Genomic DNA, 14,761 nt, shown 5'->3' with positions numbered 1-14,761 from the left:
TATAAGACATCTGTAGCCTTCATGTGCTGCATTATCATGAGATAACAAGTATGTTGGTGTTCAGGTTTATAAAACCAACTAGTACAACATCACTTCAACCCAGGTCCAATCCAATTTGATCAAACGCAACAACTCTGCCATCAATTCTGCTTTTACAAGGCTTATTTTTCATTGTTTGTTGACACTGTCAGAACGATCTTAATTCTAAGTTCTTTAATGAGGCCATGGTGGGTCCTGTTGTTATACACGAGTGCATTATATTGAGACTCACCTTCAGCCCATTGCTGCACATCGGCCACCCATTGCTGCAGTGTGTCGTCATCCACACCCAGCTCATTTCTGCTCGCATTCAGGCTCTCCACTTGTTCTCTAAGGATCCTTATGATCTAAGAATACATTAATAAATGTCATTCATATTGACATTTTTAGAGTACTGGTGTTTTTCCCCCATTACCACACATATTAAAATGGGTGTTGAAAAAATGACCTTTAGATATCTCTGGCTCAAAGTGCGGCCCAGTTGTTCCACTTTCCTTTTGTTCCAGCCCAAAGCCAGGAGGGTCAGCATGTCTGTTCGCCCTGCATTTCAGTTAGTATACAAATAAGAATGAATGAGCAGGAGACTGAGTGGAATCTCAGACACAGACACATACCTGCTTTAGACATGTACTTCGTTGTGATGGCCGCCCTAGACAGGAAACTGTTTACTTGCTCCACCTCTTCTCCAACTGTTGAACCGGCCCCATCCTGAAACGCACCTCCCCATTTGATCTATAGAAAGGAGGTCACAATACGTGACTGCTGAATTCATCCAACCTTATAACAAAACGTCTTAAACTTATCCAAGACTACAAGCTGCAGTATACCTCGCATATCCAAGTGTGAGCTTTAGCATGCATGACGGAGAGAAAAGGACGCATTGACAAGAGGTTCCTCAGCTCAGGGCACTGCTGAGCCACGTTGGTTAAATATGGGAAATATTTACAGGCCACATCGGAGCAAAGGAACATAATATGTCCTGGACGCTAGCTGCCAACTTCCTCTGGAGAAAAAGGGGGTAAGCAAAGATCTCCCCTCGAAACATGTTCAATGCAGCTAGGAGGACTAACAGCAAACAAACAGCTATTTCCATGCCCTCTTCATCCAACTTCCCAGTGGACTTTTTGATCGACTCCTTTGCTGCAGTCCAAGATGAAGATCCACACAACCCTTTCCCCGGGACCTATACACTCAAAGACACGACGTGATTACGCCCTATCAGGGACAAACTTTTTTAACACAAATGCAAAAGAATTCGCTGAATTAGCCTTAAGTCACGTTCACACAACACCTCATAAAAACCACGTTTTTATTTTTTTAAATACACATGGTGACAAAATGAAGTATGCATTAAGATAAAGTAAAGTAAATAGTATTACGACAACACCAAGAGAAAAACAAAATAAATATCCACCCATCCAAATATGTATCCACACACACACACATATGTGTATATGGTTATGGCGTTAACGTCATTTTAACAAGATTAACGCTGACAGCACTGATATATATGTGTATCTTACATCATTTGTGTGTCTGTGGATGTATTTCACAAACTCAGCAACTTCTTCATCTTTTTCAATGAAGACACCTTCAAAGTTCCCCTGCTCTGAAGTGCTGAACGAACACAGCGACAGTTGTTTGAAAAGAAACATCAAAACACAATTTTTCTACAAATCCATATTTGATTTATGTACACAATGCATAACGTACCTTGCATTTGATTGAAAGCAATAAAGCTTGCGGTTTCCATCAACTGACACGGCTAGCATGTCTGGAGTGCAGGTAGGGCAGCTAAAGCATGGCTCCTTGCACATCCTGTCCACCTCAAACTTTACAGCACTCCACTCCAAGAAACCTTTACTGAAGGCATCAGCTGATATTCTGCCAGTCTTTTAAGTAGAGGACAAATAACAGAATATTCAAGGACAGTCATCATAAACATTGATTTGCACAATTTCCTTAAACTTGGCAAATTTAGAAACTCACCCTTCCAAAATGGGCTGTTCGTTCATCCAGCACTTTGACAAATGCCTTAAGTGACATCCCTGGTGCAGCTTCTTAATGTCATAGAAAGACTGAAAGACATCCATTGAAAACAGGGTGCAGAAATTTAAGGTGCCAGGCCAATATCCACCACCCTGGAAGTCCTTAACTGAGGGGGACCACATTAGGTCACAGCTGGTGCAGCTCACCACTGGCAGTGCAAGGTTATAACGGCCTTTAGGAAGGATAAGGATAAATCCAGTCATGGCTCAACAAAGACATTCATTTTTTTCATGTTGTGAAGATTTCATGTTGTTTTCAAAGCGGTCTGGTAAATCCAAATGACCTTTGACAGGTGCCCACATATACTGCGGGCCGAGGGTAATTCAAAACAATGTAGCAATGCACAATTTGCAATAAAACCTGCAAACACATCTATTGTGTATGTACTGTGTGACAAAAGAGCAATTTACCATTTATGGTTACAAGAGCCACAATTGCACCGGGTGAAACCTCAACGTTACCTGCTGGGCAGTCACACACATAGTCTGGCCTTTGCACAGGCAACAGCCGAACTAACATTAAAAACACACAATATATATAAAAAGAATTGGAAATTAAATGATACACAATAAATATACAATAACAGCACACACTCATAGTACATAGAAAGAAATGCACAGGACTTAAAAACTGTACCTATTGGTTTGTGAAACTCTGATGAAGGCTTCAAAAACCCTCCTGTTACTGCCTCTCTGCTGTGCAGGACAAAGCGTGTGTGAACTGCAATATCACAGTCAGCACAAAGGAATGGAAGAGGCAGGCAGTCCAGACACCTCACAACTACTTGTTTGCCACACTGACACACACGGTGTGACTGTGGATCCAGAGCAGCTAACATATTGTCTATAAGACAAGGCCTGGCCTCTTTCCACTTTTGCGAGGACACCATGTTTCTGATCGCCCAGTGAGTAGAAGAAGAAGAAGAAGAAGAAGAAGAAGAAGAAAACTTTATTTGTCAATTTCTTCAAATGTACTTGCCATACAAAGGAATTGAAATTACGTTTCACACTGTCCCATGCGTAGACATTGACAACAATAAAGTGCAGATGCACAACAAAAACAGCCCTAATAATAAGGTAATATTAAATAAGACCTAAAAATAAATAAAATAAAGTGTTCCGACAGTGTTCCCTGGAAAATAGTATACTAGTCTACTTGAGGTAGTCCCAGGTTGTGGTTGGTAGGGGTTTTTGTTTTAATGCAGCATAAGACTATAGCAGCAGTAATAGTAATATAATAATATAAATAGTGCTAAAAGAAATACTAAAAGTATATAGCAGCAGGTGTGTGCAATTGCAATGCAGAGGTAGTTGTTCCCAGTCAGGAATGTTTTCCAGTTCTTGGTTCAGAGAGTGTTTCCTTGTTGGAGAGTGTGCGTGGATGGGGGGTGGGGGGGGTGGGAGGGGTAGAGTCCAGTCTGTCTTCCTATACTTCTGCCAATCTGGTGATTCTGCTGGCTGTAGTACAGTACTTCGACTGGATGATGGTCTTTGAGGAATAAAATCTCCCTGTCTGTCACGTTTTTTCCAGCGCACTGGTCTTGGCTGAGGTTCACTCAGTGCATCATTCTATGCAATTAACAAGAAAAAATGCAACACCTAAAAAACAGTCAATGATTAAAGCAAAGATTATCAAACATCTTAACTTAACCAACTTAATTTCAGATAAACGTATATATACACATATATAAAATTTATAAAAATATATATCAAATAATATAACGTTTACTATGTACAATAAATTAGACAAGTGTGTTCCCTCTTTAACAATTGTTTCCACTACATCACATTAAAAAAATGTTACCTGCATGTCTTGAAGGAGTTTGTCAGCAGCTTGAAGCTCTTCCTCCAGCTCGGGATCCTCTGAATCACTTATTTTCAAACTAAAGAGGAAAGAGATTTTTGCAGAACTCAGTGACATAAACACATAACTAACGCAATTCAAATGATTTTCAGTCTTGGCGCTCTGGTTAACGTTAGCAATTAACGTTAGCATCATCAGTTTGTAAAGAGCTAGCAGAACTCTTAGTGCAAAAACTGCTTTACGCACCATGTGAGGCCATTTTGCAACACACAAGTGCTTTAATGTTTGTAATAGATTTAATCCATTGTTGGATTAAATGGCTAATGCTGCAGTAGCCACGTGTAGTCGTTACCGTACTCTACCCAGCAAGCATGCTGACGGTAGCTGTAGCCATTTTTAAATGACTTAAATCGTTTCCGAGATCAGTCACCTCTGCTTGTTTGAAGCTTTTATGAAAAACAAACTTTGAAACACACATCAAGCTATTATTCTAAATATATGACTACTTTGTAGTCATGTATTTTTTATATACCTGCATTAGAATTAATCAATTCCGCCTCCTTTTTGTTATTCCTATAAACGGGTCTCTCCATTCTCCCATCATCCTTTGCTTACACATGTTGCGTCTGATTGGTTGGAGCCCAGCGCATCCAAAACTAACAGGAATGGTGAATAAAACTATAAATGTGTCTTACGTGTGAAATAAAAATAATAACCCCAACCAAGGTTTATGTACGTTAAATCTGCGCACTCTCAGATCGTGAATCAATTTGGAAAACACTGTGTGATGTCCACAACATGAAGCGATTTTATTGTTGAATTATCAGTGATACTTTCATGTGTTTTTGTTGAGAAATGTTAACGATGTCATTAAAAGAAAGCTTTGAATTAGGGACAAAAACACGTCGGGGGAGAGGGTCCCCGGTTCTCCAGTTAGATTGTGCTTCACGGTGTCATGTTTCGCCGTGACGGGGTTATTATTGGAGTAAATGGATGGCTGGAGCCTCTGCTCAAAGCGTGTCTTATCGCCACAAGCGGGTTCATATTGGAATGAATTGACAACCCACAGCGTCCAATAAAAACGTGGAAGGGTACCTTTAGCGTCAGCATGAGAAGTTAAGGGACGTGACAAATCGTCAGTATTTTACGCGTCGGGAGTGAGAACGGGTTGTTTATACACTTTCCTCAGACAGGCACGAACATTTTCACACTTTGTCTTTTGTTTAAACACTCTTAAAGTTCAAACCTTCGTAGAAACATAAGTCCAGTATTATACAATGAAACCGTGCAAAACATTTCGTCGGCATTGTTGTGTTTGTCAGGAAGAAAACTTACCAGATGCTCTTGTGCCATCAATGTGGATTGTCAAGACTGAGAGACCTCTTCCCTCTGACCCCTCCCCAAACCCTCAAACCCTCCTACCCACCTCGACATACAAACTCTGTGTGTGTGTGTGTGTGTGTGTGTCAGGGTATCACTAGTTAGGTCATCATGTTTAGACTCATTCACTCCAAAATTATTTAGGCCAAATCTTTAAAACAGTATCATTTCATACACATTTTCAATTCACTCCAATCGCACAAATGCAGAAATAATTATTTGCAGTATCTTATTTATTATGAAAATGTCATGCCTGATCATTTGTACCTACACCACCAAAAATGGGGCAAAAGGGAGGAGATCATGTTTAATCGGTTATAAGAAAAGGTCAGAAATATAAGTGCCGACATGAGCAGTGTCCACAGAAACCTCTGAATCTCAGCTCAAAGCTCAAATAAACCATTTCTACAACCAGCAAACAAAGCAAAGACACCAAACAGTTAAAAGAGCAGTGACATCACCACGAATCTGTGGTCAGGTAATATCCATGTTTTGATTGGTGATTTTCTGGAGTTAAATGTGAACCGAAGCATATTTTGGGTGTTATATGCTATAAAATACTTTTAAATAAATTAGGTGTGGAAATAAAAAAATCAAAATTTCCTCTGTTTGAGTCACAGTAACTTTGACATAGTAACATTTGCAGTAAGTCCTAAATGTTCACCTTTAAAGTGTTTGTGCTAATAACACCATGTACAGTAAGACAGGCATGGAGAACAGCACTGACTGGGAGAGGCTTTGAACAGCTGGCACACTCAGTTCAGTTCAACATATCAGACTTTAAGAATGCACAAGCATCTACCTAAAATCTATTCATTGAGTCTATCATCTGTGGTATTATCATGTAAAATTATGATGTATCGTTCACCTCCATTATTTAAACAAGTAGCCCTTAAGTATTTAATATTCATATGTTAAAACACTGAAATTTGTCTGTTGTCTCAGTGGCTGATAGTGCCCCACAGGCCTCAGTAATAATAATAATAATAATAATAATAATAATAATACATTTTATTTGAGGGCGCCTTTCAGAAGCCCAAGGTCACCTTACAAAAAACACAATTAATAAAAGGAACAGTAGTCATAAAATACATAAAATAAGTTAAAATTACAAAACAGAGCGTGACAACAGATAAAATCAGCATTAAAGTGAATAAGCCAGTTTAAACAGATGTGTTTTGAGCTGTGTCTTAAATACGGAGAGGGAGTCAATATTTCTTAGTGCAGGAGGAAGAGAATTCCAGAGCCGAGGAGCAGAGCGACCGAAAGCTCTGTTCCCCATAGTAATAAGGTGTGAGGACGGAACAGTAAGATGAATAGCAGATGATGATCTGAGAGGGTGGGAAACAGTGGTGATGTGGAGCAGGTCACACAAATATGAAGGAGCAGATTTATGGATACACTTGTATGTAAGAAGTAAGGTTTTAAAATTTATCCTGGCTTCTATGGGCGACCAGTGAAGCTGCTGAAGAACTGGGGTAATATGAGCACTTAACGGAGTGCAAGTTATGACCCGAGCTGCAGAATTTTGAAGAAGTTGGAGTTTATGAAGGGACCTTTTAGGGAGACCAAATAGGAGGGAATTATAGTAATCAATACGGGACGTAATAAGACTATGGACAAGGATGGCAGCAGCATGGGGGGTAAGGAAGGGACGGAGTCTGTGAATATTACGTAAATGGAAGTAAGCAGACCGGGTTATGTAATTAATGTGAGACTGGAATGAAAGAGTATTATCAAGTATGACACCCAAACTCTTAACCTGAGGGGAGGGAAGGGTGGGAGAATTTTCAATGTTAATGGAAAAACTGTGGGATTTGGTTAAGATAGATGGTGTACCAACAAGTAAAACTTCAGTTTTATTACTGTTAAGTTTGAGGAAATTGGAGGAGAACCAGGATCTAATCTCGATAAGACAGTCTGAGAGGGAGGTAGGTGGGAGGGATGAATTGGGTTTAGAAGAAAGGTAGAGCTGGGTGTCATCGGCATAACAGTGAAAATTTATATTATATTTTCGGAATATATAACCAAGAGGAAGCATATAAATAATGAATAAAAGAGGCCCCAATACTGAACCCTGGGGCACACCAGCAGAAACAGGATAGAGAGTTGAAGAATGGGATTTAAGTTGGATAAACTGAGTGCGGTCTGAGAGATAGGAGGTAAACCAGGTAAGTGGGGTATGACTAATACCAATGGAAGCTAACCGGTTCAGGAGAATATTGTGAGAAATGGTATCAAACGCCGCACTAAGATCAAGAAGGATGAGGATGGATAGGAGACCAGAATCAGCTGCCATCAGAAGGTCATTGGTAATCCTTAACAGAGCAGTTTTTGTGCTATGATTGGGGCGGAAACCAGATTGAAATTGCTCATAGAGATTATGGTCATTGAGATGTAAATGAAGCTGGGCGGCGACAACTTTTTCAAGAATTTTTGAAATAAAGGGGAGATTTGCTATAGGGCGAAGATTATCAAAGTTATTGGGGTCTGCACCAGGCTTTTTGAGAGTTGAAATAACAGAAGCCTTTTTCAGTGCTTCAGGAACAATCCCAGTGTTCAGGGAGGAATGAATAATATTGGTTATGAGAGGTGCTAACGAGGGAAGACAGGCTTTAACTAACACAGTAGGGAGAGGGTCAAGGTGACAGGTGGATGACTTAGATTTTTTAATGAGATTAGATACGTCAGTTATGGAGGGAAGAGTAAAGCTTGAAAATAACTGACAGGAAGACAGTGGGGGAACCAGGAAGTCTACTTCAGAGTCAGGAGCTCCTAAAGAGTTAAGTTGACGGTGAATGTCTGAGATTTTACAAGTGAAAAAAGAGATAAGAGAATTGCAAAAATCAACAGAATACATCTGGGAGGGGAATGTGTCTGGAGGTTTTGTAATTTTACTGAACAATGAATAGAGGGACCTGGAGTTACCTTCATTAGAACTAATTAAACCAGAGTAGTAAGCAGATTTGGCTGAGGCAATGCAGTCCTTATAGAACAAAACATGATCATTGTGCATTTCTTTATGTACAGTAAGTCTGGTTTTCTTGAATAGACGTTCGAGTTGGCATCCTTTAGCTTTAAGGTGACGCAGGTCGGAGGTAAACCATGGAGCTGAACGGGAAAATGAGACAGTTCGATGTTTAAGGGGAGCAAATATGTTAAGAAGGTTATGAAGGTTGACATTATAATGACAAACGAGTTCATGAGGGGTTGAGGAGCTGTGGATAGATGGAAGGTCATGGACGGCAGATGAAAAAACAGCTGGGTTGATATTACTAATTTTCCTAAAAATTGATATTACGAGAGATACAGGTTTTGGAAGCGGTTATGTTTGCATCAAAAGAAATAAACATATGATCAGACTGGGGAAACAATGTGGCTTTACAATGGGTGGGGGTAATGCCAGAACAACAGACCAAATCCAGGATATGACCTTTGGAATGGGTAGGAAATTTTATGTACTGTAGAAGCCCAAAACTTTCCAGGCAGGAGGTAAAATCTCTGGAAAGAGGGATTTTATCATTGTCCATATGAATATTAAAGTCACCAGCAATGATCAGATTTGGAGAAAGTACAGAAAAATGAGTGAGAAGAGCAGAAAATTCATTTAAAAACTCCTTGTTTGGCTTAGGTGGCCGATAAACAGTACATATGATGGTGGGGGTAGATCCAGGGAGCTGTAGTGCAGTGTATTCAAATGAATGGGAGGGAGGGGCAGAGACAGGAACACTTTCCAGTGCCTCGGGTGAATTATCGCGAGACCTCCGCCCCTCCCCGAGATGCGAGGTTGACAGGTGTAAACAAACTCAGATGGAGTGGAGTCGTTGAGTCAAACAAAGTCATTAGGCAGTTGCCATGTTTCAGTCAAACAAAGAAAGTCCAACTTACGATCACAGAGGAGATCATGGACGAGATGTCCCTCACCAGTGAGAGAGCGGATGTTTAATAGACCAAACTTGATGCTGGAGTTACCATGCCTGACAGTAGGCTTAGTTGATCTAGCCAGGTAGGCCAGCACACTGTGGTCAACAGCCCGGTCAGTCTTGCAGGGAGGACGACGAGTTTTTGACCAGATGGAAAATATTGAGTTAGTGTCACTGATGTTGAACTTCCGCCGAAGCCCTCGGTGGATATACCTGCGGCGGGGCTGGAAGGCGATGTCCGGGTAGAAGTATAGAGCCACCGGTGGAGAGACAGCCAGGCAAAAACGGAGCCGCAAAAGATCCGTAGCAGAGTACTGGAGAAGAGCTGTCACCGGGTGATGAATGATGGATAAAAAAACCCAGGTGAGCACGAGCCACACCAACACCCTGTGGATCCGCATCTTAATCAGGGCCGAGCACTGAACAGAAACCGAGGGACCGAACAACCAGCTGACAGCTGCAGCGCAAGCAATAGAAGCCCGTAAATATTGCGAAAACAAGTCAAAACAGGGTCGTGCCTTAGATACTTGATTTAAATTGTCGTCAGCAACTTAAAAAATAAGATAATAATAACCGGTGAGCAGCGGCAGCCAAGCGCGCCAGCGTTCACTCGACCAGAAGTAACATGTCGGCATCATTGCGTGAGCTTGAAGCCATTATAATGTTACAGTTGTTTAATGTGTAGGTGCTCATGATATAGACCACAGGGTCTGGGTAGATACAGGTGGGACACAACACAAAAACTTGTCACTAACATATGTTCCTCTCTCGTGATCAGTAACATCAGTTTTCACTGCAGTGCAATGTTCCCTCTAAGCTGCGCACGTGTGCAATTGCACACTGCTGGCACAGTCTCTGCGCACAGAAATTCTGCGTTGCGCAAAAAAAATCTAACCTGAATTGAAATTCTGTTTTGCAGTGTTAGTCAGTAAGTGACTGGCTGCTCCCATATGGGATCAGAACGATGCCACCTTATCCCATAGTCCAGCCAATAATGCGTATATGCGCAGCCAATCAAAGTTGTTGACAGGCTATGACAGCGTCCTTATGTGCCGACACTGGTCTTTTAGCTGGCAAAGCAGCGTGGCTGATGTGGAGTGAAGCCACGTTAATGACAACGTGTACAACCATTGGAGATGTGAGCAGGACAGACGGAACAACTGACGGAAAAATTGGGGACTTTCTACCAGTTTTTAAATTGTGTTGATCGGCCACGTAAAACCAGAGTTGTGATAAAAAAAATATGCAATGTTTGGTTTTCTTCCTGAATACTGGTTGTTTATATTTACTGCAGGAAGAAACGGTTAAATCAGCGTTTTATAAGAAAAAAGTCTCGAAAGCGCTCTCCACCTGTGAGCAAAAACAAACCCCACCCCCCTCTGCCTTTCCTATTCGTCCAAAAAAGTACCATGTCGACCAATCAAAAAATGATATGGCAACGTGGCATCTAGTTGTTAAGAAACGGGGGAAGTTTTAGGAGTGACGGCGTGTTTTGAGATGTGAGAGATTTGCGCCGTTTAGTGCAAATCTTGTGTAGTTAGTGTGTAGTGTCGTCAATAGTTTTGTTGTGTGTGTCAGAACAATGAGGCGATTGCTGAATGTTACAGGTGTTACAGCAGTGATACATCTCCTGTTGTCAGGCCTGCTGTCATGATCCTGGGTCTTTTGACCCAGCGTTTTAAGTTTGTTTATTTTGTTCATTAGGTTATCTAAGTTCATTTGGTTATTAGACTCCTTGTGTTTTCTTCCCCTGTATTTAAGTTTCCCCTCACCCTTCGTGTTTCATGCTGCGTGTCTTATGTTATCAAGTTTGTATTATCATGTCTGTCTCATGTTTCCTGTTTTATTTTGAAGGAGTCGTGTGTTCTTTGTTCATTGTATTTAGTTTCACTTCCCTTGTCCCCTCATTAGGCTCATGTCAGTCAGCTGTTCCTCCATGTGTTCCCACTTCCCCTAATCACCTCCTGTGTATGTAAGTCCTCTGTTTTCAGTGTGTGATTGTCAGGTCGTCTGTTGTCCACGCCATGTTTCCCATGCTTCCAAGTTCCTTGTCTAGGTTTTTCTTATTGTTTGTTTAGATTTCCCAGTTTAGGTTTGTGTTAATTTTGCTTCAGTTTGCCTTGCCCTTTGTTTGTACCTTTTTTACCAGCCATATTAAACGGCTCACTTTTTGTTAAATCCACGCCACGTTCAGTTTTTGGTCTGCGTTTGAGTCCTTTTTTGCAAACACATACAGTCTGCCCCAGCCAGACTGTGACACCTGCAGGTATCAGGCTGTTGTTCTCCTTTATCTCATAGTGGACAGAAATTATTTTTTGCAGTGACACAAATAATTTGTGTGGCATCAGATTTGATGCAGAACAGCTGATTGTTCTGTAAATAGTTTGAAATGTTTATTTTAAAAACGCCTTGGCTGCATTTTTAGGTAAACAGCTGCAAAAAACTTTGTTTGCATAACTCACATAACTCAAACATTACAAAATCCAAACGCTGAACTGCACCTATGCCACAGAGCTTCATTCCAACACATCAAATTAATGATGTTCCTTTCAATAAACCTTGGACACACAATTAACAGGAGTAACATCCCCCACTAATCTGCCTGTTAAACCTAACTAACTCAGCCTAGTCTTCCGTACATACTGGCGATGGGTATTTATGTACCTCCATACCGTCAGGTGTGAGGAAGACAAACTGTCTTAAACACAAACTGCGGCGGTACTCCCAAGCCAATGGCTTCAGCCGCCTGATGCACAATAACTAGAAAGCAAATCAGTACAACGCCTAATGCAGGTGAAACTGCTGAAACCTAACAGGGGAATAAGACTCCTGATTGAAACCAGCTGTGTGAAGCCACAGGCTTACTCTAAAAGGCAACAGCGAACCATAAAACTCTCACCAATAAAACTATATATAAATAATCCAATAAAACCTACAAACTCTTCTGTTGACAACAGTGTTGGGTGTAACGCGTACTGTATTTAAATTACTTTTCCACTGAAAAAGTAGAGTAACTAATTACTGTTCATTTTTAGGTATTTTAAATACAGTTACTTACAATGTACTTGCGTTACATTGTAAAATAACTAAACTCGCTGAAAATCATTATTTAATTTCAATAATTTATCTTCTAAAGGTAAAAATAAACTCTGCCGCTTTAACATCGCTGTAGTGCAGCTGTACGTCATTTCGCGCCAGTTTGCCACATAGTCGTATTCTACAGCAGAAGATGTCGGACTCGGCTGAAGCGGGGGTCTGTTTTATGAAATGGAAATATTCCCGTCACTTCACTTTTCTAAAACAAGCAGACAAGAACATTACGGTAATATGTAAGCTATGTCCTGGGGAGAAAAAATTATCAGCCGCTGTCAATAGCACGAGTAATCTGCTGAAGCGCCTGACACGGCAGCACAGACAAAGCCTTCTGAGTGAGCCATCTTCATCATCCATGGATAACACCGCGGCAACTCCTGCTAAGCAGACGAAACTTGATTTCACTTCAGCAACACAGAAAGTGTCTGAAGGTGAGCTTAAGAAAATGATTGCAGGCTACGTTGTGGAAGAGATGCTACCGCTGCGTACTGTAGAGTCTCCGTCTTTTAGGTGCATATTAAACAAAATACCTGTGTGTGGCAAAAAAGCAGCACTGCATGATCGAAAAACGTTTTCTACTTACTTAGATAAGTGTTATGCTGACATGGAAATGGAGCTTAAAGAGACATTCGAGAGTTTGGAATATATTTCCACGACTGCTGACATTTGGACCAGCCATAACAAAAGTTTTCTCGGAATGACGGCACACTGGATTGATCCTTCTACTTTTGTACGAGGACATGCAGCACTAGCATGTAAAAGAGTTCGAGGGAGGCACACATATGATGTCATCGGCAATGAAATCGAGCAAGTACATTCGGCTTATGGACTGAACTCTAAAGTGACCGTGACAGACAACGGGTCCAATTTCATCAAAGCTTTTAGAATGTTCCAAAAATCAGACTCTGATGAGGAATCGGAAGAAGATGAAGAGGTGACATTTACTGATGTTGAGCAGACCCTCTCCACAGAATCTGAAGGACAGTTTTCTCTCCCTCCACACTTAAGGTGTGCATCACACACACTGAACTTAATTTTTCATGATGTTGAGAAATGGCTTCAAGCAAATGAGGCAAAATTCATCTACAGAAGTGCAACTTCAAAGTGTTCTGCAATGTGGACAAAAGCAAACCGTTCTTCTGTTGCTTCAGAGTTGGTAGATAATTTTTTCAAGAAAAAACTCATAGTACCTGTTTCAACACGATGGAATTCATTTCACGACGCTCTGTCCAGGATCACTGACATTCCCCTCGCTGAATTAAATACTGTCTGCACTCAGTTTGGAATCAAATGCTTCACTGATCGGGAGTATCTGTTCCTAAAGGAGTATTGTATCGTGTTGAAGCCACTCACTGTTGCACTAGACATATTACAAGGAGAAGAGAACTGCTATTTTGGAATCCTTCTTCCAACTCTGGAGATTCTAATGTCCAGGACGCTGGCACTGCAGGACGAGCTTAAGCTGACAGCATCCCTCCCTGATATCATTGTTAAGGTAATCTATATATAGCCTTACCCTAAAATAAATTTTTGTTTTATTTATCATGCTCTTATGTGAAGTGTCTGATGTATTTTTTTCTCATAGGCGATCAAGGTGCGCTTTTCCTCAATGATGGACAATAAAGAAGCTCTCCTGGCTGCAGTCACTTTGCCTAAATTTAAGTTACGCTGGATCAGAGAAGAAGAGAAAAAAGACATGGTTAGGGCAATGCTTACTACAGAGTGCCGTGGGTTGTCTCTTGAAGACCAACAACCTGCTCAAGATCACAAGAACCCTGCTAACTCCACTGATGACTTTTTTTCATTTGAGGAGGACGACTGTACCTACTCTGCTGAAACAGAGGTGATGGAATATTTGAAATCTGCTGGGTCTGAGCTGGGTGTTCTTAGCCAGTTTCCCAGGATTAAGGCCATTTCACTGAGGTACAACACAGCCACACCATCAAGCGCACCAGTCGAAAGGCTTTTTAGCCTCGGCAATCTTGTGCTTACACCCAGAAGGAACAAACTGTCAAGTGAACGCTTTGAGAGACTTACATTAATGAGATACAACAACTTTTTCAAAAACAACACAGCTAAGTAGTACGAAAAATGTTTTGGAAAACATGAGTGCATACAGCATGCAGGAAATATGGTGCTCATTGGTTTGAGGAAGGTTCAGAGGAATTCTGTTTGTTAACCAAAGTTCAGAGTTAACTTCACTTTGTTAAATCACATGACATGATTACATACATTATGTATGAATATGTTACTCATTGCTTTGAAAATGTAAAAATTTTAATGTTTACTGCGTGAAATATGTCATGTATAACATTTCTTAAGTTAAGCTTCTTTGTTATTCAGATATGTTGCAGAAAAATATATTTGTTATTCTGGAATTGTGTTTCTTAGCTAAAGAAAGTCACATTCCTTACTAAAAAATGTAATTATTAAAGAATGTTTTTTTATAGAATGTAATAAAGATGATTCAGGAA

At 40.7% G+C, this 14,761-nt stretch overlaps 1 protein-coding gene and 1 long non-coding RNA gene across 2 annotated transcripts; one reads left to right on the top strand and one right to left on the bottom strand.

The window, feature by feature from the left end:
* Nucleotides 1-333: 333 nt before the first annotated feature.
* On the bottom strand, nucleotides 334-757 carry LOC146371311 (uncharacterized). Its single transcript, XR_014797127.1, has 3 exons — nucleotides 654-757; nucleotides 488-579; nucleotides 334-386 (listed from the first exon to the last, which is right to left on the bottom strand). It is a non-coding gene; the product is annotated as an uncharacterized LOC146371311 (long non-coding RNA).
* An 11,840-nt stretch (nucleotides 758-12,597) lies between these two features.
* LOC146371310 (uncharacterized) lies at nucleotides 12,598-14,433 on the top strand. Its single transcript, XM_084907812.1, has 2 exons — nucleotides 12,598-13,782; nucleotides 13,873-14,433. The coding sequence occupies exons 1-2, from the start codon at nucleotides 12,643-12,645 to the stop codon at nucleotides 14,368-14,370; spliced, it is 1,638 nt and encodes a 545-aa protein (XP_084763938.1). The 5' UTR covers nucleotides 12,598-12,642; the 3' UTR covers nucleotides 14,371-14,433.
* The last annotated feature ends 328 nt before the right edge of the window (nucleotides 14,434-14,761 follow it).

Source organism: Perissodus microlepis, chromosome 16 (genome assembly GCF_051167445.1).
Source record: "Perissodus microlepis isolate ML-2025 ecotype Zambia chromosome 16, ASM5116744v1, whole genome shotgun sequence".
Classification (NCBI taxonomy): Eukaryota; Metazoa; Chordata; class Actinopteri; order Cichliformes; family Cichlidae; genus Perissodus; species Perissodus microlepis.
Note: the sequence above shows the minus strand (reverse complement) of the source record. Positions and strands in the feature narration are given on the sequence as shown.

What these genes read in the sequence shown, in the direction of transcription:
- LOC146371310 (XM_084907812.1), top strand. Translation starts at nt 12,643, where the DNA reads ATGGATAACACCGCGGCAACTCCTGCTAAGCAGACGAAACTTGATTTC. An exon ending in TCCCTGATATCATTGTTAAG is followed by an intron (nt 13,783 to 13,872) that starts GTAATCTATATA and finishes TTTTTCTCATAG; the next exon opens with GCGATCAAGGTGCGCTTTTC.